Source organism: Trachinotus anak, unplaced genomic scaffold, assembly GCF_046630095.1.
Source record: "Trachinotus anak isolate AG129_WGS33_773 ecotype Australia unplaced genomic scaffold, CSIRO_AGI_Tana_v1 ptg000034l, whole genome shotgun sequence".
Lineage (NCBI taxonomy): Eukaryota > Metazoa > Chordata > Actinopteri > Carangiformes > Carangidae > Trachinotus > Trachinotus anak.
In genome coordinates this window covers 5,429,248-5,457,200 of record NW_027273885.1, presented here as the reverse complement: position 1 = coordinate 5,457,200, position 27,953 = coordinate 5,429,248, and the positions used below count along the sequence as shown (strand labels likewise).

Below are 27,953 nucleotides of genomic sequence, written 5' to 3'. Positions count from 1 at the left end.
GTAGTACTTAAATGAGACCAATTTCAAACACATTTTTAATTAACCAAATTATATAGACAAAAATGACATGGTATAAACGTGGGACTTCTGGGGCCTTGACAGGAGCATGTGAGATTTTAAGATTGAATTTGATTTTAATTTGATTTCGCTTTATTTTTAGGTTTATCTGGGATGCGTCCTGCATCTAATAGAGTATCTATAAACTGGTGTGACACCTTGTGAATAATAACAACGGACTGACCTGAGGAGGTTTACCTGTGATGAACACAGCTGGTTGTGAGCTGTTGCTGTTCTTGTCAAAATAAAAGCCTCTCAGCTCACCGCCCCTTCTGCTGAGCGTCGCAGTGCGCATGCTCAGTGTAGTAGCCGGTTATGGCGGCGGTGTGTATTTGTCCATGAGGTGGGGGGACGCCTGCTATTCCTGCGGTCTGTGACAGAGCGATACGAGCGAGGCGCTGCCATGGCTGGAGTGTTTGACATTGATTTGGACCAGCCGGAGGAAAATGTCTCCGACGATGAGAATGAGGAGGTACTTTAATGGGAGATGTTGAACGTAACTGTCGGAGCAGAAACTCTGGTCCACACAGCAGCTAGCTGTTAGCCCTGTCAGCAACCGCAGGCCTGCTCTGCAGCCGGGGCACCCAGGCCTTTCCAGCGGGGTGAACACGGGCTGATAGCTAAGGCTGACAGCGATAAAGACAGAGCTGTCACTTATTGCGCTTTTGTTTGTCCTGTAGCCTCAGCCAGTGCCGAGACGCATGGCGTGTTGTTGCTGTCACGTTTAAAAAACATCGCTGTCATGCCGGAGTTGTGCAAGTGAAGCCTTACTTGGCCAAAGGTGCTGCAGTGATAAATGTGGCTCGGTGTGCAACAGTTTATTTTGGCAGGACTGTGACCGAGTGGTGCTGTGTGCACTGAGAGCTGGCCCCCAGAAACAGCAGAAACACAGCAATGCTGCACAAATGCACTCTACACTGGACTTAAAAAAAAACAACAACATGTATTTATATCATGTGTAAACACTGCTTTATGCAGATTATGCAGATTCCAGGTATCTTCATCTGCTGTCATTGGATTGGTACAGAGATACAAACAAAGTGCAATGTAAATATCTGCACCCAAACACATAGAGCATGTACATGTGTGCGTAAGATAAACAGCTTTTGGCCTTGCAACATGTTCCTGAAGCATGGATTGGGTAACTGTCAAATCAAAGCAGCTCTTGTTTGTCAGTATCACATCACAGCTTCTGTGTGAATGTGAAGCCAAACACCTTCTTTGTAAACAGGCTGGTATTTTGATATTTGTACAGCAGGAAATAAAGGAAGCTGGGCTGCAAGTAACATTTTATTTTCATGATCAATTATTCATTTCTCCACTACTTTATTTGTTGTTTGTTGTGGGTCTATTAAATACAGAAAATTGCTCTTCACAGTTTCCTGCATCCAAGCTGATGTTTATAGATGCCTTGTTTTGTTTGAGCAACAATCAAAAAGCCAAAATAATGATATTAAACAGAGGAAAAGCAGCAAATCCCCAAAGCTGGAACAAGAAAGTGATTGATGTTGTTTTTACATGAAAAAAAAAAACCTCAATTATCAAAATAGCTGCAGGTAAATCTTCTGTTGATCAACATTTGATTAATGCTATATTTTTTTTATAGCATGTTAAGTATTATAATTGCTGTACTATCATAGTAGTAAAATATGTTTAAATAAAAGACAGAAAAAGAAATAGGGAAATTATTAACATGTGATTTTTGTTCTGTATTTCCTTCCAGGCTCAAATCAATGATATCATGGATCAGTGCAGTGGATTTGAGTTGTGAGTATGGAGTCTGTCCATCAGTGCTCGTTCCCATGTAAGGTTTTATGATGCAGTTAATGGAGATACGCATTGACTATATCTCCGCAGCAACATGGACGACTGTGAGAAGATTGAGATATCAGAGGACAACGTCAATCAGGGGACGGAGAACATCAGACCGGAGTGCTTTGAGCTGCTGCGGGTCCTGGGGAAAGGTGGTTATGGAAAGGTACGTGGAAGTCCACTGAACATGCACACACTCGTACATATACACACACTCTCGACTGTTTTGCCACTGCATTGTGAGGTGCTGAGTTATTCTTTCCAGTTGTTCATTTGATATTTCTAAAAATGCAAATGACTGTCCTTTGTCTGCAGGTTTTCCAAGTTCGGAAAGTTGTTGGCGCTGCATCAGGCAAAATATTTGCCATGAAAGTCTTGAAAAAGGTACTTCATTTTTTCCCTCGTCAATGCCGAAACACAATCCTGTTTAAGTTGCATCAACCGGAGCGATGTACAGCTGCTCTCACTTTGTATCTCGTGAAGATAATTGTACGCCTGTTATTACAAATGAACATTGTGGCGCTTCTGTCTGCAAATATTGGCTGTCCTTGAAGCCAGTGGAGGGGTAAGATTTCACTGCTGTTTGGTAGATTGCCATCTGCGCTACTCTGCTGCATCCTTGGCACTTAAAACACTCTGCCTCAGCCCATTAGATACCACTGGATATTCACACTGCTTCTGCTTGATTGGCCCCAGTGACACGTCGAAGACCTGTCAGATTTCAATAGTCGTTTCAATAGTTAAGCATCAAAGTGGAAGGTATTTATAGGCATGCTTTGGTAAAGGCCTGTAGTATTAGGACAGAGGGACCGCACAGGGCCTTTGTTTCTAAAAGCATCTTTGAAAAGGAAATCTGCCTTGACTTGTCCAAAATTCTCATAGTCACATGTATTCAGTCTTGCATTTAGGCTGACAGCACATTATTAATTTCAGGAGAGATACAGAGCTGTCCCAACCTGCCAGGACTAACCAGCAGGTGGATGGTGATTGAACAAATATGCAAAGAATGTTGAAGGTTTGACTTAAAATCACAATGATGGCATTGGAATAAAAGTCTTTGTTTTCAGATTTCGCTCAAGATAATTATTCCATCTACAAAAACTGGGCTCCCTGTAGTTAAATTATATTAAGTTAAAATGTTCTCTCAGTTTAACAGCAATAATGTAGGACTTAACATCTATGTTTGCCATATTTCCAACTGAAAATGTAATGGTATCGTAAATTTTGTGTAATTTGTATATTTAGATCAAATATATTTAGTTTTTCTGTGATTCCAATTATTTTATGATACAAATGACATAACACTGTAATCCGTAGTGTAATCCCACAGTATGTCTAATTCAGCCTGTTGGTGTTTTGAATGTGTTGAATGAGCCACAGAGAAAAACTGTGTCCTAAACCTGAAATGTCTCGTACTGTTCAATGATTCCTTGCTGTGTGTGCAGTGAGGCTCATAAACAACACTCACAAGTCCTAGTCTTAGATGCTTGATTAACACAGGCCCACATTATTCTACAAAAGTAAAAAGCCAGTAGCATTGTAGAGGAGTTGCAAGCTCTGCACCTTTTTTTTTTTTTTTGGTGTCCAGTAGGAGCACACACCCAGTTTGGAGCTAACACATGTATATCTATCAATCATATGAATCTTAATCAGCCTGAACAGAAAGTGACATCAATAAACTTCAAGACTTCTCAGCCTTAAATTCAAAGGGGGCATCACAGCCTCAGTCCCCCTGTTGCAGCTCCATCGGTTGTAGTTCTGATGCTCAAAGCTGAGACAACATTGTTGCTGACAGGCAGCTCTTTAGCTTTCCAGCAGAAGTAGTTAGCAAACATAAACAGAACGGAGGAGAGGAGAGGAGGAATGTTTGTGGAGAGCTGAAGGAACAGAAGTGCACATATGAAAACCACAGTGGTGCTCAGTCTGTTAACATCATTATGCTCCATAGAACTGACATCCAGCTCTCTATATTTAAAGCCTTGTTTTTATTGTAACACTTTCTTTAAGTAAGTAATAATAAGGGTCAGTCACTGTTAAAACAAGGCTAAAAACATGGCTTTATTTACTCATTAAACTAGTTAGTTGAGGTCAACCTCTGTCCAGACGTTGGACAGTAGAATACCACCGTCGTCATGCAGGACAACCAGGCAAGCAGCTTGTAGGACAGTGATACATCGTACTGACTGGAAATGATGATGTTTGGAACATTTCACATCTGTCTTATTTAAAACATGCTCAGTGTCTCACCACAGATGCAAGCTGGTCTATCTGCCTCCTCCTGACTAATAGTAATATGTATTTCTTTGGGCTGGGGCACCAGGCTATGATTGTACGCAACGCCAAGGACACGGCCCACACCAAGGCAGAGAGGAACATCCTGGAGGAGGTGAAGCATCCATTCATTGTCGACCTCATCTACGCCTTCCAGACAGGAGGAAAGCTGTACCTCATCCTGGAGTACCTGAGTGGTCAGTACAAGCGCACACATCTGGTTCAAACACTACAAACAATATTAATATAATCATATAATTTGCAGTGATTTGTAAGTTAGTCTTAGTTAGAAAGGTATAAAGATAGTGATTAGACTGTGCCCGTGTTTAAGAGCATAAACATATATTCACCTGTGCAGGAGGAGAACTTTTCATGCAGCTGGAGAGGGAGGGCATCTTCATGGAAGACACAGCCTGGTGAGCTTTTTACTTTCATATTGTAACGTAGCTGGAACCAACTGTAACACATCCTGCGATGCAGTTTCATTTCTTGGTTGGCTTATCAGTGGCAGCCTGTTATGAAATGGCTGTGATTTGTACATTAGGACTCCTCAAACATAGACAAACTACATTGTAAATGAGTGCATATGGTATATTAAACTGCAGGTAACCAGCCAAGACTCACAGGTGAAAATGAAGATGACCACAAGCATAATGTATAACAATATCATATGCTATATATATATATGCATTTCTCTGTAGTTTCTACCTGGCAGAGATCTCAATGGCTCTGGGACACCTGCACCAGAAGGGCATCATCTACAGAGACCTAAAGCCTGAGAACATCATGCTCAACAGTCAAGGTGTGTGTGTGTGTATATGTGTGTGTATATATGTGTGTGTATATGTGTGTGCATGTGAAGAAATGAACAAAAACTTTCTGGCATCATTTGATAATAAACTGTCTTCAGTTTATTTATACTTTGTAAAATATTAACATCTGTATGCACATTAGTCATCCATGTCATAAGTAGCAATTTAAACCATTTACATTTGTGCTCATTATTTTAATGCAGATGTATGTATCCACCGCAACCATGAATAACTGTGTCTGATGATGTGATGATTTCCTTCCAGGCCATGTAAAGCTGACGGACTTCGGGCTGTGTAAAGAGTCCATTCATGATGGCACCGTCACCCACACTTTCTGTGGTACCATTGAATACATGTAAGCCAGGCTTCCTTCATTGTCTTCCTCGCTCCTTCAGTCGCACTAGTAGCATCTCTCTCAAGTGTGCGCTCACATCGTTGCAGGGCTCCAGAGATCTTGATGAGAAGCGGACACAACAGAGCAGTGGACTGGTGGAGTCTGGGCGCCCTGATGTACGACATGCTCACAGGAGCGGTCAGTTAAAAAAAGTTCCTGCTTCACTTATTAAAGCACTGTTATAAATTGTGATAATAATTTGAAATATTTGAGTAACTCCGTTTCGCACTGCAGCCACCGTTCACTGGCGAAAACCGAAAAAAGACCATTGACAAGATCTTGAAGTGCAAGCTCAGCCTCCCGCCCTACCTCACACAAGAAGCCAGAGATCTCCTCAAACGGGTAACTGCTGTTTGTTTTTGCAGCTCATATTACTCCAAGATGTTTCACAAAAAATAAACGTGGAGTTTTTGTTGGAGTGTTGTTCTGACGTTTGACTGCTGGTTGTACAGTTGTTGAAGAGAAACGCCTCGTCACGGCTGGGAGCGGGAGTGGGAGACGCCACAGAGGTGCAGGTGAGAGCGCGCAACAACATGTCATGAGGCACTAGAACAGAACTTACTAGGCTGTGAGGATAACCAGAAAACCAGTGGAAGCTTCTGTGTTTGTATGACAGTTTAAGTTTTCCCAGAGCTGAAATGCTCCATTTCATGGCTTTTTTTTTTTTGTTTTTTTTTTTTGTAGGCTCATCCCTTCTTTCGACACATCAACTGGGAGGATTTGCTGGCTCGGAAAGTGGAGCCTCCCTTCAAACCTTTCCTGGTGAGTATCAGAGGAAATGACTGCGAGGATTTCTGAAATGGTTACTTGTCTTTGTAGTTTTGGGTTGGACATTTGAGCTGAAATTAAATCTGTATTAGTTCACAAATGATGCTACCTGACTGGCTTAGGTTCAAGTCTTTCTTGTGAGATCAAGACAACGTGTAATTCTAGTTAACCGCCGTGATTAAACCGTCTGTGTCAGTTTCAGTAACTGAACCCAGGTCTCCTCTGGTTTCAGATCTGCTGACACATGTGCTCATGTTGCCGCTCCTCACCTGTGTTTGTCATCTTCTCTTGTCTTTGCAGCAATCAGCCGAAGACGTGAGTCAGTTTGACTCCAAGTTCACCAGTCAGACGCCTGTCGACAGCCCAGATGACTCAACCCTCAGTGAGAGTGCCAATCAAGCCTTCCTGGTAACTTCTGCAGCCACATTTTCTTTCTCAACAACAGCACCTTTACATGCAAAAATGAGCTTTTACTGAAACGTTGTACTGTATAGAAAACGGTTAGTTTGAGGTCAAACTGCTGCTACAGATTATTTTTCTTAAACTATCTCTGCAACCTGCACCTAAAATTTGACCCTGCACCATCTGTAACTGTGGTGTCTTCACTTGTAGGGTTTCACATACGTCGCTCCATCAGTCCTGGAAAACATCAAAGAAAAGTTCTCATTCGAGCCAAAAATCCGCTCACCTCGACGGATCATGGGCAGCCCCAGAACACCTCTCAGGTACGTCAGCCCACCTGCTGCAGCTGCTGACCGATGGAGTGTCTGTGTTGAGAAATAACATTCTGGCCCTTTATTGGTTGAGCTCGTACCATATGTTCTCAGTAGGTCTTGGTTCAGGTTCTGAGACCTGGCATCATTTGTTTGTTAGGAATTATGATATGTCTTTTTTTTTTTTTTTTGCTCCCCAGTTGGTATCAATGAGTTGTATACATCTGTAGTTACCATAGTAGCAGCTACACCCTGAGAAACACCGCCTTGATGCTTAATAAATCCACAACAGCTGCTTGTACACTGCTGTGCTTTAGCACTTCATGCAGACTAATAAAACACAAATCTTTTCTCCAGAATTTTCACATTTCAGTTCTCGTCACCGCGGCTGAATTTGACTGTTGCTGTGTAAAAATGACCCAGGAAAAAATACATGAAAGAGGGGGGAAAAAAGAACCAGTAACACCTCTGTGACGTCTCCCCTGTTTCTTTTCAGTCCAGTGAAATTCTCAGGGGGGGACTGCTGGCCCCGGAGCCCCCTCCTCACCGGCGGAGGACCGAGTGTCCTCCAGTCTCCTCAGGACCAGGCCATGGAACTGTCCACCCCAGAGCAGATGGACGTCACAACCAGCTCCGAGGCCTCGGCCCCTCTTCCCATCCGTCAGCCTGCCGGGGTCAACCTGGCTCAGATGAAGCAGCAAGCCTATCCTGTCGTGGCCAAACGGCCCGAACATCTACGTATGAACCTATGACCCACCACGCCTCTTTAGGAGAGTTTATTTCTTGACTCTTTTTGTTTTTCTTTTTTTTTTTCTTTATTGATATTTTTTAAGAAACAAAGCAAAAAGATATGGATGCTAGAGACAATGAAAATCTGAAATTGCACATCCACACACTACATATACTGTCACGAGCTGGAGTTTGTGCGTGGGTCTGGGACTCGGGCGGCAGATTGCTGCAGTTAAGAGCTACCGACGACATCACCATCTCACCACTTCTCCCCCGACACCTCAGGTCCTCGGGACCTTTGTCTCCTGACACTGCCCCCCGCCCCCCATCGTCTTTCTGAAAAGGACTACCAGGACTGGAAATCTTTTGAGGAGCTACAGCCTTTGTGTGATTGGGAAATCAAAGGCGATAATGTATCACACGGTGTGCAAGCGATTAAAATGCTGCCAGTCTACTGTACAAGACGACATCCAAAGTGCTTTGTGCTATTTGAATGAATGCCAGTGAGGAAACTGCTTCCTTTGGGAGATTTTGACAGTATTGCTTCTCAGACTAAAGTGCTTCCTGGCTCTAAATTAAATGATACGAATTAGGCTCATGATTGAAATAGAGCAAAGAAATCATCGTTATGAGCAGTGGACAAGCAGAAGTCTTGGTACTGACTAATATAGCTTTATGTCTTATGGTGTTTTATAGAATGGATGCATTAACTGTGCTATACATCAATGGTGAATCAGAGAGCCTAAATTAAAGAAGGAAAAAACATGTTGACATTTCACATTCTTTGAGCATTAGTGTTGTGGATGACTTGTTGAATGGCTTATTTGATGTGGGATCCATACTTCAATTATCTGCTCTTCAGGCGTACTTCACTATTGGACGCATCACTGGAATAAACTGACGCATCACCAGACGTAAATCAGCTTGATGCAATGTAAGCGTGACTCACTTTCCCATTACCACCCAAAACGTTAAACTGATCTCGGTGCTGCTTTGTGAGACAAACCCTGCTCCCACCGACCTCACCTCTGGCTGCGCAGGAGAGTCAGGCCCTATCTGACCCCTGGAGTGAATTCAGACTGGGAGAGTGGAGCACCAGTTGATCTGGACACTGTCTGCAGTTTTGGGGTTTGATGCTCCAAAAACTAGGGGCAACATTTACAACCTCTTGCATCAGCATTCACTTGTTTAGGAGGGAAATTTTAGAATTCCTGAAAAGCAAGGAAAATTATAATAAAACGCAAAAAAATACTGAGTGTATTGTGTCTTTTGTGTCTGCTGATAATCATCTGTATTCAAAGTATAAGGAAAAACAACCAGAGACCTCACAAGTGTGCTTTTTTTTTATTATATAGATTTGCTTCAAATCTGATCAAATTTGTATCCTATGAATGTCAAAGTTCATCACGTTCTGCAAGTGTATTTAAATATCTCACTTTGCAGTCACTGTTCTGTACTCTTCCTTCATATGATTGGGGATTTGGACTCACTGTAAACTAAAATTGTTCAATTAAAAAGGTTATGAGGTAACATCGTGTGATAAATTAAAAAACAGAATTTTCTGTAGCTGAAATAACAGTTCACGACCACCTAAAAGCCAATTTAGCGGACGAATATGAATCCCCAGTCTAAGAAATTTATAAAGACAAATGCATATGTTGCAGAAATGATCAAACAGTCCATCTACTATAACATGTTCAAAATAAAAATCTGACAGCAACGGCAAACGTGCCATGTTAACTGCAGAGAGGCTCTCAGGATGAAGTGCTGTCATATTACAATGACAAGCTGGTAACAATGAAATGAAAAGCCCGATAAACAACACAGCAAAAGAAATAAGGAACTGAACAAAATGATTAAAAAAATTATCCTCTTTCCTTTCAGCAGCCCACACTGTGCACCTCAACCTTTACGTCTGACACAGACATTGGATTCTCAACGCTGGCTTTTGATAAAATACTGTAACCTCACTTCTATGTGCAATATGTAAAACCTTAGCAGAGCATTTGCTTATCAAGTTTGTCACCCGGCTGCTGGTCTGGGATCTGAATTATTTTGTAGGCAAAAAATTTATTTATTTATTTTTTTCTTTTTTACAGGCCACAGCAGGTGATAAAACCTGTTCAAATCTATCAGTTAGGCCTATATTATGTGCCACATATGTTTAGTGATGAGGCAATAAAACTTCATACCTGGGAAGCTTGATACCTGCCAACCAGATAAACTTATTACAGCTCTAACTCAGTAACATTAGCTGATGGATGGTGTTAAAGTCACACCAGAGATGGAAGCTGTGAAGGGATCCTTTGTAGATTTTAGCAGCCCTTCATGAATGTTAAAATATTTAAACTGGGACTTCTGTCATAAATTGTTGCATCGCAAATTGTTGCAAGATACTGGCCTTTCACATACAGTGTATCACAACAATAAATGCATCTTAAAGACTCTGGAAAATGCTGCGAGATCTAATTGGACCTCAGTGAAAAAACTAGAAATATGCAGTGCAACAAGAGGTACACGGAGTAAAATCATACCAGTAGATGTTCCTCAGCAAAAATCATTACCAACCAGGCCCTATTGATAACCGAGATGTTTTACTACTGAAGATCTGAACTGGCCCTGTGATGGGTAAAGCTAATCAGATCTAAGGAAAGGATGGAAAAATAAAATATTGCCCCCTAAAAAAAAAAAAACATTTAATATTTCAGATATCTCATTCATTGGTTATATAATATGCAAAAATCACTGTGCAAATCAAATTTTTCATACGGAATGTGAACTCAGCTTCAGACTCTGGAGTATGTGAATTTAAAAAAAAAAAAGACAAATAACTGAAGTAATGTGTAATCTACCAAACTACAGTATATCAATACAACTGCATCCTCAAATGACTGTAACATTCCCTGCCTTGATTATCTAACTACAACTCAAATGAGGTTGGCTTTGACTTGTTGTTGCTGGATGTCTTCAAAGTCAAGAGACTTTGATAAGCTAAAGAAGGCACAAAGAACTTTAAAGGAAAAAAAATAACCTCATGAAAAAGTTGGTACAGTTACTCTGGGTTTAACTGACTTGGATTAACAGATGGGTTGAGTTTGACAGTATTATGATAGCTCAGATAGTTTTAGCCAAGAATACAAAGATGTTTCAAACATATCACTTTTATATAAACGTATTATCATTATATGTAAATGATCCTGTTACTTTGACCTAAACACCAAAGCGAGGCTGCGGAGTAGAGACTCTGTTCGAGACACTGCACCATCACTTTGCTCAGATGATTTGTAGGTGCATGTAAAGGTCCCAGCAGGGAATCTTATTCACAGAGGAAGTGGAGACTCCAACACAGTTAGTTCAGACGAGTGTTTCTCTACGTCTTCCCTGATTTTCCCTTTAGCGTCCTTTAATAAAGAATAACAACCACATGCCAGGGAGATAAACATGAGTGTGCAGTATTGAGTGTTTCCTAAAATCACTTTACAAGGTTTCTAAACATTAGAGGGCTCTTTCAAAAAAATATTTGCTGTTTGTCTTTGGATAAATAAAAAAATTGCAAACCCAACCATCAGATGATCCATTCAAGTTAAAACGTAAAAACAAAGTGCTCTATGACCCAGCTCTGGTTTGGTTAAGCTATGTCAGGGAGCACAATTTGGTTTGAGCAGAAAAACAAGAAATTTTAGATTTTCTACACAAGTCTGAGCGGTTGTTTCAGTTTTCAGGAGGTCACTGTTACAACAACAACAACAACAACAACAACGGTGCATTTCTTCAGATCTATGTACGTCAAGGTGAGAGCAGGTGTTTTTCTGAACAGAGCAGCTAAAGCAGAACCAGGCGAACTAAACCAGACGGATGAGGATGGAATTTGTTTTTGTTGTTTGGAGCAGAATCAAGAAGAGTCTGTGGTAATGATGATGGAGTGCTGTCACTGGTTAATTCTGCACCTCCATGCAGCTGGGCTCTCTTCCTGCAGCCGCCTCATTTTCTTCCCTAACCAAACCCACCAGGCCAAACCGATCACAACACACACCACTGACTCCACGTAGTAGCCGTCCAGTGTCGTCACACAAGCTCCGCCTTCCTTAACACACAGCTGGAGATGAGGAGAGGAACAAAAGAAGAAAAGTCAGTTGATGCTTTCTAGATGAGAACAACCATACAGTCTCATCCCACCCTCTCCCCTGCTCATTTACCCCTGCCTCCTCTGGAGAGCCACAGGTCTGACCAACGGCACCCTGGCACTCCTTAGAGGTCAGTGGATCCACCATCCACAGAGCCACAGTGGACGGCCAGTTTCCTCCCAGGTTGGTGACTGTGTTCAGCAGGGTCATGTAGGTCCCACCGATGAGTGGGTCGCTCACTTTGGCATGGAAGGCCATGCAGGCCACGTACATACTGTACAACGCCACCTGCGGTAAGAAAAAGAGGAAAGGAAAACTTTTGTTATAGCTGAACAATTCTCAAAGCCACAGTGGCAGATCGAGGCCCTCTTCCTTTTTATTGATCCCCAATCGCTTCAAGGCAAAAATCTGAAATCCAGAAAAGGGATATACTGCTTATCTAACATCTCTGCTATTTTTTTGTATATCCAACTGAAAGAAAACAGAGATATAACACTTATCACCACAAAATCTCCCTCATTCAGTTATATCCCTGTTATTTTATGTATTCCTCTGTTGCACAGTGACACCTGGGGGCAGTTTTAGGAAAATAAATTGATTCATCTTCTCAACACTTGCTGACCTGTTTAAAATTGACAAACATTATACTGTCTAAAAAATTAGACAGTGAGAAAACATCCACTAGTGTGTCTACAACTCACATTTGAATAAACCTGGTAACATATTACACAGATGCAGTTTGTTTATGTATGTTGTTTGAGTTAATATAGTTAAATAACAACACAAAAATAGCTTTTCACAGCATTTGACAACCTTTTGCCTTGTCATAATAGGAAAAACATACTATCAATGATTGCTTTGATCTATTTGAGAGTCCCAGTAAGTCATGAGTGTGACAGTGAGAGATCATGCACAATACCAGGACCCTTGAACTGAAGCAGCTAAATGGGATTCAGCCATCATTCATTTATTATTTACATCTGTGCTTTTCCTGATATAAAATGTCAAATTTAATTTGACCATAAAAAAGAACTATTGTTTGTTGTACCATATTTCAGTTGAAGCTAATTTCAGCCAGTTTCCATTACCTATCCTTCAAGCAGACTTGAATATCCTGTATATACACTCTACACAGGGTCAAATGTCCTTTCTTACAGTGTGTCACTGTGTCAAGGACTGGAGGAATAAAAGAAGAGAAAAGGATGATAATATAGGTAATAACAGAGAAATACCAAACCTGATGCACTGCGTAGCTAAGCAGCACTACAGTGTAGTAGGAAACAGGGAACCCTCCTTCCTGTTTTACATTGGGGGTCCACCACACCAGCAGAGCATATTCTAGGCCTATAAGCAACCTGAAATCACAGATCAACAACTTTTAGTTTAGTGAATGTGTGCATGCATGAGTTTACGTTCCTGTGTGTTTGTGTGTGTGTTACAACCTAAAAGGAAAGGCCTTGTAGAAGACGTCCAGGGGTCGGGGCCCTGCTGTGTATTTACTGATGACAACTGGCAGAAGAATCTGCAGAGGCACCATGGGCACCGCCAACAATGCCAGCTGCGCCTTGGGAACTCCGGCCTCCACCAGCTTCAGACCTGTCACTGCATCTGCTGCAGAGAAACCAATCTGAAACACACAGAGAGAAATCTTTAATTCACAAGGGATATTCATGTGAGGCGGCCGACATGCAAATGCAACACATTCAAAGTTTTATTTTTCAAAGGCAAACCTTATGTTCATTAAGAAATGGTCACATACTTTAGCAGTGAGGAGCAGGACACAAAAGGTGAAGACTGTGGGCATCTTGATGATAGAAAACAGCAACTTGTAGGTTTCTGTAACACCCTGCGTCTCCTCCTGGACTCTCCTCTTTCCTTTGCCTTGGTTATTTTCCCTTTTAAAAATGGCTACCAGTGTCGTCGAAACCAGGAACACCACTCCCCAAAAAAACAGGAAATCTGCAGCAGAGCAACAGAAAACATCAGAAAATAGACTTTATTCAACTCCATCATCCAAATTACTGTTATCTTGGACACTATCACTGAAGTTATTATTTATCTTTTTAATCATGCAGGTCAGGGATAGAAAATACCTGACAAGGTAACGATGCCTGTGTCCTTGGGCTCTGTTCTGAGGTATTTGTTGCAGAAATCAGCAGACTCCAGAGCCAGAAAGAGCACATTCCCCAGGAAGTAGCCAGCTGTCTGGCCTACAGAGTTGCATGTGGATGCATAACCCACATTTTCTCTGGATAACATGGTCAGGGCCCAGCCATCCACAGCTATATCCTTGGAGACAGAGAAGATAGAGCAGTTGGATGATGGGAAAGAAACTATCTAACTATCAAATTTATCGGTCATTCTTAATATGTGCTTATATCACAGTGTGTGTGATTGCCTACCTGTGTGGCTGCCAGGAAGGCGAGCATAAAGAAAACTGCAGTAAGTGTTAAGACGTCTGGTCCTCCCTCACTCTGCAGCAGTGAATTGACTGTTACAGAAAGGTAGAGCATGAAAAGGCCCAGCAGGTACTGTGTGGGCACCAGCCATGACTTTCTGCAGAAAAGGAGGGAGGTAGGGGTGGGCATAGAAATCATCAACAACAACATGCAGACAAAAAAAAAAAAAGCAGGGAAAAATATCCATGCAAACTAAAATATGAACACATGTACGTGTCTTTCTTACCTTCTACCAAACCTGCTGAAGTAGAGAGCGTCCACCAGCGGTGCCCAGAGGAGCTTGAGACTAAATGGCCAGAAAACAAAGCTGAAGAAGGCTTGGTCTTTGTAGCTAACACTCTTACTCTGCAAGATCAGAGGGATGCTGCCGGCCAGTCCCAAAGGAATCCCTTGCAACACATAGAGAAACAGGAGAAGCGACACGTTGCCCAACTCGCCACGGATCCCAGGCTGGCCTCTGTGCCTCCTGTCCTCTGAATCTGACCCTGTGATGAGATCCTCCGCCTCCTCCTCTATGTCTGGCTCAGAGGCACTCACCTCTCCTCTGTTCATGTACCTCATGTTCTCATTTGGGAGGGTGGCCCCCGCCAGCTTCCTCTGCCGCCCGTTTTTGTGCGTGACCACGTCTGAGGGCTCCATGTTGGAGCAGTGGGCATCAAACCTGCTGTGCCCTCAGCAAATCTGAGGAAAAAGATGAGAGACAGCTGCTGAAACAGCTAAACAGATTTCTAATGATCTGCAAGTCTCTGAGATTAAAAATCCCTTGTTTAGGAAGCAGGGCCATAAAGGAAACTAGGAAAGATAAAGTTCATAGCAAAATGAGTGTGGGAATGTCCATGTGAAACAAAGTAGAATATAATACTATAATAGATTTAGGAGAGTTTCAATACATGGGTTCATGTAATTTGAAAAAAAAAAAATATATATCAATAGATGTTTTTCCTCTAATCCGGATGGGTTTTTTTGTTGGGTAGACACCTGCAAATAGGAGCCCATAAAAATTTCCTAGACTGTGTTGCATTAAAAAATGAGCTGTAGTGGTCTGTATGGCACAAGAAAAAGAGACAAACTGACCATGCGGTGTCAGAAATAAGCAATAAATAAATGCAAAGCATCCAAAATCACTGCTTGACTCCTGAGAGAAAGCAATTAAAACTAAATCTAGAGCAGATACTTCAATGAATGTTAACTTCAGTTAGCAGATGTCACCTTCAAACGACCAGGTCTGACATTATACAAGAACAAAGGACAACATATACACTTACATTTCCATTCAATTATACGACATTAGGGCTCATAGAAAAACGTAAAAGCGATACGAACAGGATGGAAGTGGAATCAAACAAGCAGACAGTAAGTGGATGAACTCATGCATACCTGGTGATGATGACAGCATGCCAAACCAACACAAACACAAAAACAGCTGAATTACAGAGCCAGTCAAGCGGAGAATCACATTTATTCTACGTTCATTCAATCGCAAAAGCGGCGGCACCTTAACAAAGCTAGGAAACACCAGAAAGTGGCTACCGTTTGACTCAAAACAGGTTACATCGGTGAACATCAACACAGGAGAAGCAGGAAGTGCGGCGTGTGCAACGTCCAAATGTGTCCGGCGCGTACGGCTGACGTGTCAAAAGGACAGAGCATGGATGAAACAGGATGCACCTTAGCTCAATTTTGAGTGTCACGGCAAAGGCTGTGAATACTTATATACATGTGATGTTTTGTTTTTTTATTTTTAATATATTTGCAATTTCAAGCAAACTTTTCATTTTGTCATTATGTGCTTAGGGTCGTTGTCCTGTTGGAAGATGAACCTAGGGTGACCATTTCCATAACACCAAAAAGGAGGACATTATGCGGCATATCAATAAATTACTATGGTGCACATAGGACTCTGGTATACTCTCATTTATAGTACAATTGTGAGTGGTTTAAAGATGATGTTTGTGTAGCTGAATAGGCTACACAAACATACAGCGGCCGAGCAGGTTATCATCAAGGATGTCTCTGTACATTGCTGCATTCATCTTTCCCTCGACCCTGACTAGTCTCCCAGTTCCTGCTGCTGAAAAACATCCCCACAGCATGATGCTGCCACCACCATGCTTCACTGTAGGGATGGTACTGGCCAGGTGATGAGCGGTGCCTGGTTTCCTCCAGACATGACGCTTGGCGTTCAGGCCAAAGAGTTCAATCTTTGTTTCATCAGACCAGAGAATCTTGTTTCTCATGGTCCGAGAGTCCTTCAGGTGCCTTTTGGTAAACTCCAGGTGGGCTGTCATGTGCTCAATTCTGAGTGTCATGGCAAAGGCTGTGAATACTTATGTACATGTGATGTTTTTTGTTTTTTATTTTTAATATATTTGCAATTTCAAGCAAACTTTTTTTTCACTTTGTCATTATGGGGTATTGTGTGTAGAATTTTGTGGTAAAAAATGAATTTAATCCATTTTTGAATAAGGCTGTAACATAACAAAATGTGGAAAAAGTGAAGTGCTGTGAATACTTTCCGGATGCACCGTAGAACCTTTAAATGGGGCCACCCCACAGACAAATCAAGAGGCACTGGCTTAATGAAGTATCAGGGATTCTGCATTTCATTAAAATATCAATTAAATGTCCTCAGTGAGGAGTGCAGAAATTGTATTACTCTTTGACCCCGCCCCCACATAAGGAGCTATTGAGTACAAATGAACTAAATAAAAACAAAAACATAGTCTGCCAGTATAGACTTGCTTGCAAATTTAATTCTCAAAAAGTTGAATGCTTCCTTTCATCAGTCAGGCTACTCAAGTTGACAGTAGTTTGAGCTGTAATTTACAGTAGCTGTGTGGTGTACGCTGTAACAGGTCTCATCCAGGTTTTATATTGGACATAAAGTTTAAGATCTGAAACATTCATCTGGGTGTAAGAGATTACACAAACATTTAATGGCCTCACAGCGTCCCACTCACTGTTCAACATTTTTAACCTTTGGTTTCTGGAGCACAGGAATAAGAAATGTGAATAGTTAAAATGAGTTGGGTTCTCTTTTAAATACACAACCCATGATTATAATATAGTGTTTCATCTGCTGCAGAAAAATAACAGACTAAAATGATAGAGTTTGTCCACTTCATCGACCACATCTGTCCAGGTTTTTACAGTATTTTACAATCACAGGGTCAAAACCTCATTCAACATGGACACTTCACTGTGTGTTGATGACTTAAAAGTTGCAGAAAGTGTTTTTTTCACAAGGCAAAAATAAAATATCAGTTTCAATTTGCAAAACACAAACTGCCGCACTCTGAAATAAACTAAAAACAAAGGATCTTTAAGGATCTTAATTTGACCTGCTGAGGATAACGCCATCAGCTTCACTTTTATAAAATGAAATTATGCTAAACATTGAAACATGTAAGAAAACCCAGGGAAATAAATCTTAAACATAGGAGAAGATATGTTGAAAAACACAGTGGCTGATGCTGAGTGGTCAGTTAGAGAGACAGTGGGCAAATTTAGGTCCTACAAAATAAAAATACACAGGTAAAATTATCCACCAGTTAAATGTTGGTTGGATTATTGTTATGAATCTGATAATAAGGTTATTTTTCTCACCCTGATGTTCACACAGTGAAAAGGGAGCAGGATCAGGAGGATTCCTCTTTACAGTGTGTGTTTGTGTGTAGGAGGGAGGGAAACATTTTAACAGTGACCACGCTGGACAGTTTCTTCCCGCCTTTTGTTTCCCCCCACTTCTTAAATATATTTTCTTCTTCTATGATGGAGGCTACAGTATCTGTCTTTTTCAGTTACAGAAAGTATATTTAATACATAACCGTACTGTCGATTAAAATTAAAAATCATTTCTTCTGGTGAAGCAGAGAAAAAAAGGAAACTGAACAAGAGCATCTGTATGCTGTCTGAGTACCTGCTGTGCAGATTTTATTTTCAAAGATCAGGATGGTGGCGACCAGGACAACGACTGCTTGTGAATGATTGCTGTGACGGGCTTCAGGGGCTCCCAGAAGGTGATGACCTTCAGCAGTAGTCGGGGAAGTATTCAGACTTTTTGTAACAGTACAGAGCACTCAAAACCTCATCCTTCTCACAGAAACGACCTGCTTCATGGAACCACATCACCTGAGATACGCATGTACATATGTATGGTTGGACAATGCACTGACAGAGGTGCTGGCTGTCACCTGCGACCTGTGAGAAAAGGACACAAAAGCGCGAGACTTACTCCCCCGACACCTATATAGGCTCAAATTAGGGTCCAAATGATTTTGAATTTGGGAAGTAATGTTTACAAATAATTCCAACGTTTGTAGTTGTAAATCAAACTTCACAAAAGCGCGAGGCTGGACAGCCCGACCCCCAGGCGGCCCTGCGCCCAGCCATCGGGCTCGTTCAGCCTCGCGCGAGGCTGGACAGCCCGACCCCCAGGCGGCCCTGCGCCCAGCCATCGGGCTCGTTCAGCCTCGCGCGAGGCTGGACAGCCCGACCCCCAGGCGGCCCTGCGCCCAGCCATCGGGCTCGTTCAGCCTCGCGCGAGGCTGGACAGCCCGACCCCCAGGCGGCCCTGCGCCCAGCCATCGGGCTCGTTCAGCCTCGCGCGAGGCTGGACAGCCCGACCCCCAGGCGGCCCTGCGCCCAGCCATCGGGCTCGTTCAGCCTCGCGCGAGGCTGGACAGCCCGACCCCCAGGCGGCCCTGCGCCCAGCCATCGGGCTCGTTCAGCCTCGCGCGAGGCTGGACAGCCCGACCCCCAGGCGGCCCTGCGCCCAGCCATCGGGCTCGTTCAGCCTCGCGCGAGGCTGGACAGCCCGACCCCCAGGCGGCCCTGCGCCCAGCCATCGGGCTCGTTCAGCCTCGCGCGAGGCTGGACAGCCCGACCCCCAGGCGGCCCTGCGCCCAGCCATCGGGCTCGTTCAGCCTCGCGCGAGGCTGGACAGCCCGACCCCCAGGCGGCCCTGCGCCCAGCCATCGGGCTCGTTCAGCCTCGCGCGAGGCTGGACAGCCCGACCCCCAGGCGGCCCTGCGCCCAGCCATCGGGCTCGTTCAGCCTCGCGCGAGGCTGGACAGCCCGACCCCCAGGCGGCCCTGCGCCCAGCCATCGGGCTCGTTCAGCCTCGCGCGAGGCTGGACAGCCCGACCCCCAGGCGGCCCTGCGCCCAGCCATCGGGCTCGTTCAGCCTCGCGCGAGGCTGGACAGCCCGACCCCCAGGCGGCCCTGCGCCCAGCCATCGGGCTCGTTCAGCCTCGCGCGAGGCTGGACAGCCCGACCCCCAGGCGGCCCTGCGCCCAGCCATCGGGCTCGTTCAGCCTCGCGCGAGGCTGGACAGCCCGACCCCCAGGCGGCCCTGCGCCCAGCCATCGGGCTCGTTCAGCCTCGCGCGAGGCTGGACAGCCCGACCCCCAGGCGGCCCTGCGCCCAGCCATCGGGCTCGTTCAGCCTCGCGCGAGGCTGGACAGCCCGACCCCCAGGCGGCCCTGCGCCCAGCCATCGGGCTCGTTCAGCCTCGCGCGAGGCTGGACAGCCCGACCCCCAGGCGGCCCTGCGCCCAGCCATCGGGCTCGTTCAGCCTCGCGCGAGGCTGGACAGCCCGACCCCCAGGCGGCCCTGCGCCCAGCCATCGGGCTCGTTCAGCCTCGCGCGAGGCTGGACAGCCCGACCCCCAGGCGGCCCTGCGCCCAGCCATCGGGCTCGTTCAGCCTCGCGCGAGGCTGGACAGCCCGACCCCCAGGCGGCCCTGCGCCCAGCCATCGGGCTCGTTCAGCCTCGCGCGAGGCTGGACAGCCCGACCCCCAGGCGGCCCTGCGCCCAGCCATCGGGCTCGTTCAGCCTCGCGCGAGGCTGGACAGCCCGACCCCCAGGCGGCCCTGCGCCCAGCCATCGGGCTCGTTCAGCCTCGCGCGAGGCTGGACAGCCCGACCCCCAGGCGGCCCTGCGCCCAGCCATCGGGCTCGTTCAGCCTCGCGCGAGGCTGGACAGCCCGACCCCCAGGCGGCCCTGCGCCCAGCCATCGGGCTCGTTCAGCCTCGCGCGAGGCTGGACAGCCCGACCCCCAGGCGGCCCTGCGCCCAGCCATCGGGCTCGTTCAGCCTCGCGCGAGGCTGGACAGCCCGACCCCCAGGCGGCCCTGCGCCCAGCCATCGGGCTCGTTCAGCCTCGCGCGAGGCTGGACAGCCCGACCCCCAGGCGGCCCTGCGCCCAGCCATCGGGCTCGTTCAGCCTCGCGCGAGGCTGGACAGCCCGACCCCCAGGCGGCCCTGCGCCCAGCCATCGGGCTCGTTCAGCCTCGCGCGAGGCTGGACAGCCCGACCCCCAGGCGGCCCTGCGCCCAGCCATCGGGCTCGTTCAGCCTCGCGCGAGGCTGGACAGCCCGACCCCCAGGCGGCCCTGCGCCCAGCCATCGGGCTCGTTCAGCCTCGCGCGAGGCTGGACAGCCCGACCCCCAGGCGGCCCTGCGCCCAGCCATCGGGCTCGTTCAGCCTCGCGCGAGGCTGGACAGCCCGACCCCCAGGCGGCCCTGCGCCCAGCCATCGGGCTCGTTCAGCCTCGCGCGAGGCTGGACAGCCCGACCCCCAGGCGGCCCTGCGCCCAGCCATCGGGCTCGTTCAGCCTCGCGCGAGGCTGGACAGCCCGACCCCCAGGCGGCCCTGCGCCCAGCCATCGGGCTCGTTCAGCCTCGCGCGAGGCTGGACAGCCCGACCCCCAGGCGGCCCTGCGCCCAGCCATCGGGCTCGTTCAGCCTCGCGCGAGGCTGGACAGCCCGACCCCCAGGCGGCCCTGCGCCCAGCCATCGGGCTCGTTCAGCCTCGCGCGAGGCTGGACAGCCCGACCCCCAGGCGGCCCTGCGCCCAGCCATCGGGCTCGTTCAGCCTCGCGCGAGGCTGGACAGCCCGACCCCCAGGCGGCCCTGCGCCCAGCCATCGGGCTCGTTCAGCCTCGCGCGAGGCTGGACAGCCCGACCCCCAGGCGGCCCTGCGCCCAGCCATCGGGCTCGTTCAGCCTCGCGCGAGGCTGGACAGCCCGACCCCCAGGCGGCCCTGCGCCCAGCCATCGGGCTCGTTCAGCCTCGCGCGAGGCTGGACAGCCCGACCCCCAGGCGGCCCTGCGCCCAGCCATCGGGCTCGTTCAGCCTCGCGCGAGGCTGGACAGCCCGACCCCCAGGCGGCCCTGCGCCCAGCCATCGGGCTCGTTCAGCCTCGCGCGAGGCTGGACAGCCCGACCCCCAGGCGGCCCTGCGCCCAGCCATCGGGCTCGTTCAGCCTCGCGCGAGGCTGGACAGCCCGACCCCCAGGCGGCCCTGCGCCCAGCCATCGGGCTCGTTCAGCCTCGCGCGAGGCTGGACAGCCCGACCCCCAGGCGGCCCTGCGCCCAGCCATCGGGCTCGTTCAGCCTCGCGCGAGGCTGGACAGCCCGACCCCCAGGCGGCCCTGCGCCCAGCCATCGGGCTCGTTCAGCCTCGCGCGAGGCTGGACAGCCCGACCCCCAGGCGGCCCTGCGCCCAGCCATCGGGCTCGTTCAGCCTCGCGCGAGGCTGGACAGCCCGACCCCCAGGCGGCCCTGCGCCCAGCCATCGGGCTCGTTCAGCCTCGCGCGAGGCTGGACAGCCCGACCCCCAGGCGGCCCTGCGCCCAGCCATCGGGCTCGTTCAGCCTCGCGCGAGGCTGGACAGCCCGACCCCCAGGCGGCCCTGCGCCCAGCCATCGGGCTCGTTCAGCCTCGCGCGAGGCTACTCCCCCGACTTACTCCCCCGACTTACTCCCCCGACTTACTCCCCCGACTTACTCCCCCGACTTACTCCCCCGACTTACTCCCCCGACTTACTCCCCCGACTTACTCCCCCGACTTACTCCCCCGACTTACTCCCCCGACTTACTCCCCCGACTTACTCCCCCGACTTACTCCCCCGACTTACTCCCCCGACTTACTCCCCCGACTTACTCCCCCGACTTACTCCCCCGACTTACTCCCCCGACTTACTCCCCCGACTTACTCCCCCGACTTACTCCCCCGACTTACTCCCCCGACTTACTCCCCCGACTTACTCCCCCGACTTACTCCCCCGACTTACTCCCCCGACTTACTCCCCCGACTTACTCCCCCGACTTACTCCCCCGACTTACTCCCCCGACTTACTCCCCCGACTTACTCCCCCGACTTACTCCCCCGACTTACTCCCCCGACTTACTCCCCCGACTTACTCCCCCGACTTACTCCCCCGACTTACTCCCCCGACTTACTCCCCCGACTTACTCCCCCGACTTACTCCCCCGACTTACTCCCCCGACTTACTCCCCCGACACCTATATAGGCTCAAATTAGGGTCCAAATGATTTTGAATTTGGGAAGTAATGTTTACAAATAATTCCAACGTTTGTAGTTGTAAATCAAACTTCATAAACCTGTAAAATAAATCCGCAGGAGAAATGGAAGTTTGTGTATGTGAAAAAAAAAATTTCCTTTAACAAAGACATTTGTATTTGCTACAAAGACAGACTCTCTGAATAAAACTACACAAATGGTCAGTGGTGAGGGTTTAACACATAAAAGAAATGTGTTTGTAAGTGTCTGTGTACAGATAAAAAGCTGAAAACTGTAAAACTCAGCGGGTCACACACAGTTTCACAGTTTCCTGCTCTGTATCAGCACAGTTGTTGACAAAACCATTTATTTATTTAGTGTTTTTGTTTAACCTCAACACTGATCATTTGTTCATAGTTTTGAGTCAGTCTTTTTTTTGTAACAAATACAAATGTCTTTGTCAAAAGGAAAAAATAATTTTCCCATGCACAGACTTGACTTTCTCATACAGATTCATTTCACAGGTTTACGAAGGTTGATTTACAACTACAAACGTTGGAATTATTTGTGAACATCACTTCACAAGTTCAAAATCATTTGGACCCTAATTTGAGCCTACATCGGTATGGGGTGGAGTCATAAATATGACTTACCATTTTTGCTGGTTGTGGAGGACGACACGGTGTGGTATTGGCCCGAGTTGGATTCCGGCATCCCTGTGAAAACAAACAATGGTACTGTATTAAATAAAATGACTTTCCATTGCAGGGCAAAGTTGTAGATAAAGTGATATTTTACACCTAGTAGAGTCTTGGTCAGTAAAGTGATAAATCAAGTAGAGTTGTTACTGAGTAGTTTCTCATTAATTCATCATTATATCATCAAATAAGTTCCTTAACAACCAATCAGAGACAGCATGTTTCCAAACAAGTATATTAATTGTCATCACTAATTTATCAAAAAACCAACATGGATGTGATTACAAATATGAATACTTGTGTTGAAACTTGCCGTCTCTATTTGTTGTGAAGTAATTCATTGTGATATAATGACGAAGTAATGAGGAGCTACTCTGTAACAACTCTGTTTGATGCATCACTTTGCTCACCAAAGCTATGCAAGCTGTAAAACACAACAAAAAAGTTCCCTTTACTTTACAACATAGTTCTGTTCTAATGTGTTGTAAATTACCCTCTAAGAACATAACTCTAGTTTTGTCTAATTTGATACCAAGTACAGCTTGTTGTTTATTAGTGTACAGTGAAAAGTGCAAATAAGATTTGCATTTGTAAAAAGACAAACTGAACTGAAAAATAAAAACTGAGCAACTGATATCAGTGGTGAGGTAACGCAAAGACACTGTGGAAGACGGTGCTTTTGCCAAATCTGTGAACAGATACAGAACAGCAAACTGTAGAACTTGATGCTCAAAGTTCCTACACAGTGTACGACCCTGAGGTTACAAGGACAATTTTGACTCCATCCTTACACTTTAAAAATGATTGGACAAACACAGTCCAATCACAAAGCAGATTCCACTCAGAGGGCAGGTGATTCTGTTGCCTTCATCTCCCGCAGATCCTGAACGGTGTAGTAGATTTTAAAGCCAGCGCTGTCGTCCATCTTGAAAATCTACCACATCTGTCAGGATGTGCGATAGAGATGAAGATACCAGAACCACCTGCCCTCTAATTGGACTCTGCTTTGTGATTGGACTGTCTTTGTCCAATCATTTTAAGGTGTAAGGATGGCGTCAAAATTGTGCTTGTAAATTCAGTATCACACACTGTGTAGGAACTTTGGACACCAAGTTTTACACAGTTGTCTGCTTTGTATCTATACACAGACATTGACAAAAGCAGTTCTTCCACGGTGTCTTTGTGTTACCTCACCACTCATTTCATTTGGTCAGATTTTAAAATCACACGGTCTTTTTACAAATACAAATCTCCTCTACACAAGCACAATGTCTTCACATGTATATACTTGAGTTTCTCATACAGATTTTGCAGGTTTACAAAGATTGATTTAAAACTACATTTGGAATTATTTGTGAACATCACTTTATAAGCTCAAAATCCTTTTGATCCTAGTTTAGGTATAGGTATGTGATGCAGTCATGCCCATGACTTACCATTTCTTGCTGGTTGTGGGGCACCATACAGGATGTGGTCCTGGCCTGAGGTGGGTTCTGGGATCTCTATGAAAACATGCAGTTATACGAAAATACATTTTCCATTGCAGGGCAAATCAAGACATTTTAAGCAGCTTTTCACAAAACAATATTGAGAAACATTTTTACTTTAAATAATTCATTTCACTTACCATTATAAACTCAGTCAAGTGCAAGTTATGAAATTAGCTCCCATCAGTTTCAAAGGAGGTTACCGCACACAGCTCCAACTGCAGATACTGTTAACAGGAATCCTGGAAAGATTTTTAAAACCTTACATTACTTGGTTGTGGTTTAAGTGGCATTTACTGGTGCCAAAAAAAAGATACTTTTTTTTTTTTGTTTTTATTGTTTTTTAAACCTTACTGATTGGACAATGACAATCCAATCACAGAGTTCAGTCAGAGGGCAGGTCATTCAGTTGCCTTCAGCTCCATGGCAGATCCTGAAAGGTGTAGTAGATTTTCAAGCCCATGCTGTCCTCCATCTTGAAAATCTACTACACCTTTCAGGTTATAGGCAGAGATGAAGGTAAAGGAACCACCTGCTCTCTGATTGGACTCTGCTTTGTGGGATTGTCGCTGTCCAATCAGATTAAGTTTAAAAAAAAAAAGTCAGAATGTGTACTTGTAATTTTTGAGCATAGGGGTGGGCGATCTGGCCAAAGGTCATATGTCAATCGTTCGAGCTTTATAACGATCTACATTGTTTCCACTGATTTTATTGTGAAAGTCCCAACCGGAAGTAACGACGTCTTCTTCCGCCGCTTTGACACCAGCTCCAGATGTTAGCTAGCTAGCAGCTCTTCCTCCCAACAGTGTTGTCTTACATGTACAAACTGTGCCACAACCAACCACATTTCTCGCTGAGCTCATATGGAGGATTCTTTTGAACAGCACAGTTATTTATGAGGTGTTATAAGCGCTTTGATTTGAAAGTGAAGTCGCTGCTAACCAGCCGCTAACCAGCTGCTAGCTAGCTGCTAACCAGCCGCCCCGCCTCCTGTGTGCCGCCTTTACCGCAGGTGTCTCATTGGCTGGTGGCATTAGCTCTTGTTCTGCTCAGGTGAAGAATATAACAATATATAATATAATATATGTCTGTGAGCCAAATGCTCCAGGCTGCAGAACAAGGGCCGCTCTCGCCAGCTGCGGTTAGCAGCAGGCTAGCTGTTGTTAGCAGGCTAGCTGTTTAACAGGTGACAGTGGGCAGGTTAGCAGCATTAACCCTGGACATTAACCAGGGCTGTCTAAATATAGCAGCTTTAATGAAGGCATCTGTACATTCATATTAAAAGTTGATCATATGCCAAAGTCAGATCACCCACCCCTGGTTTCACAGTTGTCTGCTCTGTATCTGCACAAAGATTTTAACAAAAGCACAACTTCTGTCACATCGTCTCTGCATCAGCTCACCACTGGTGTCTCCAACAATAACATCACTTCTCAGATTCAGCAGCTACAAAAACTCTGTTCAACATATCCAGCGTCTCATTTGTGCCGAGTTTCCCTCTTTGCAAACAAAACAACAAGCATCAATATTTCAGTTCATTTCTCTCATGATGCAAAGGCCTCGTCCTCCAACCAAACAGGCTCTGATGAATAAAGTGACCTCTCTTACCTTCGGTGCTGCAGAGGAGCAGATCCGCTGGAGACTGTTGACAGAGCAAAGCTTCAGTTTCTGCCTCATGTTTGTTTGTTGTTGGTTTTTAAAGAAGAAAACGCGCGTTTTCTGCCCAATCAGGCAGGAGGGCAGCGGATAAACAGCGGCTCTCTGCGGCTCTGCGGCTTCCTCGCCTCTTCCGGTTCACCGGCCTCCACTGTCACAAGGATCAGCTGTTTCTGCGTGTTTGTTCCCGGTTTATGTTTCTAACTTTACTCACATCATTCTGGCAAAGACTCGACCGAGTCTAACCAGTTTGTTTCCGGTTTGTCTCACGGACACACGGGAAATATTAAAGCAGAAACATGAAGGCCAGAAACAACAGGAAGTGCCGGTGAAGGAAAAGTTTAAAGTTGATAAACTGCAGCGGTGAGTGAAGGTAGAAGCCCAACAGCAGCTGTGCACAAAGTTTAACTTACTAGTAAATAATAATCACAACATTCAGAAACACACAGTTCATTTTGAATAAATAAAAGGCTTAAATGTCTCCAGTGCTTCCTGGGCCCCAGGAACAGTGAAGTCTGTGTCTGAAAACACGTCCCTCTGTCCTAAAGCTGGAAACCAGAGAATCCTCCAGAGACAACACAACAACACTGACTGTGAAATGTTCGCAGCTGTGTCCTCCATCAAAATACTGATTAAAATCTGTCAGTGATCAATGAAAATGTTTAATGCAGGAAATGCATCAGTCTTTAATTGATTCACTCACATTGAGAGCAAATGAACAAACACAGCAGAAAAACAGACTCTGGAACAATAGACTAAAAAAGTCAAAGGTTTGTTCTCATCATCTACAGCTGAAATTAATTTGAGCCACTGGGGGAGATGAGTGACCGTGCTGACCCTATAATCTACAGTAGCTGTGTTGTGTCTCATTTGGCTTTAAATTGGGCACAAAATTTGAAATTTGAATCTCATTTCGGGCCAAGAAATGATATAAACATTTTATGGCCTCACAGCATCAGAGCCCCGTTCACTGTTAAAGAGCAAACTGGGTCGACATCTAACATTAATGTTCTCTCTTTGGTTTCTAACTTCAGTGAAGAGCTGCATGTTCACAAATACTGACCAAACTGTTCTGAGGCTCAGGAATAAGAACAGTGAGTTCTGTCAGAGGGTTGGTTCTCCTTTAAATGCACAATCCTGATCATGATTGCAGTGTCCAATCCATGATTATAGTGGTCTGTCCTCAAAGCATCTGGTGCAGGAAAATAACAGACTAAATTATAAACATTAAGGTCATTACAAAAGCCTATAGAAGACTTCAATAGAATTATCATATAAACTTGAAACTGAAAAAAAGTCCATGATAGAACTGAGATTTCTGACACATGTATGTGTTCTAGGATAAAACACTGGACTGAATGAACGTGAGCAAAGCAGGACAAGCAGGTTCCAGCTGAAGGTTTTTAATCTTTTGCTTGCAGTCAGTCAGGTGTGAGTGGTTACATGTCTACAAATGAAAGAAAGCGAACATACAGGTCAAATTCTATCACTTTATCTTGAATAAATCAACAAACAATTCTAAATCAAAATCAGTGCATACATTATCGCTTTAAATATATAATCGTGAGAGAACAAACCAAGGAGATTAAATGTACCACTTAACAACAAAATGCACATGACTTGAGGAAATATAATGAAATAAACGACTCACTCGGGAACAAAGGTGAGA

At 45.8% G+C, this 27,953-nt stretch overlaps 2 protein-coding genes across 5 annotated transcripts; one reads left to right on the top strand and one right to left on the bottom strand.

Moving 5' to 3' along the window:
* The first annotated feature begins 362 nt into the window (after positions 1-362).
* rps6kb1b (ribosomal protein S6 kinase b, polypeptide 1b) lies at positions 363-8,807 on the top strand. Its single transcript, XM_071471485.1, has 15 exons — positions 363-529; positions 1,781-1,824; positions 1,915-2,035; positions 2,185-2,253; positions 4,190-4,337; positions 4,499-4,556; positions 4,842-4,942; positions 5,217-5,307; positions 5,394-5,484; positions 5,581-5,688; positions 5,799-5,861; positions 6,031-6,108; positions 6,415-6,522; positions 6,727-6,839; positions 7,324-8,807. The coding sequence occupies exons 1-15, from the start codon at positions 461-463 to the stop codon at positions 7,577-7,579; spliced, it is 1,518 nt and encodes a 505-aa protein (XP_071327586.1). The 5' UTR covers positions 363-460; the 3' UTR covers positions 7,580-8,807.
* A 78-nt stretch (positions 8,808-8,885) lies between these two features.
* slc33a1 (solute carrier family 33 member 1) lies at positions 8,886-26,398 on the bottom strand. 4 transcript variants are annotated; one of them, XM_071471482.1, is made up of 12 exons: positions 26,237-26,398; positions 24,769-24,870; positions 24,578-24,643; positions 23,097-23,159; positions 14,366-14,820; positions 14,083-14,236; positions 13,774-13,969; positions 13,440-13,639; positions 13,123-13,307; positions 12,918-13,035; positions 11,753-11,968; positions 8,886-11,652 (listed from the first exon to the last, which is right to left on the bottom strand). In XM_071471482.1, the coding sequence occupies exons 5-12, from the start codon at positions 14,776-14,778 to the stop codon at positions 11,485-11,487; spliced, it is 1,650 nt and encodes a 549-aa protein (XP_071327583.1). In that variant the 5' UTR covers positions 14,779-14,820; positions 23,097-23,159; positions 24,578-24,643; positions 24,769-24,870; positions 26,237-26,398; the 3' UTR covers positions 8,886-11,484. The 4 variants fall into 4 exon arrangements, with proteins under 4 accessions (XP_071327583.1, XP_071327584.1, XP_071327582.1 ...); XM_071471483.1 differs by lacking the exon at positions 26,237-26,398 and adding an exon at positions 26,032-26,198; XM_071471481.1 differs by lacking the exons at positions 23,097-23,159; positions 24,578-24,643; positions 24,769-24,870; positions 26,237-26,398 and adding an exon at positions 15,517-16,402.
* Between the last annotated feature and the right edge of the window lie 1,555 nt (positions 26,399-27,953).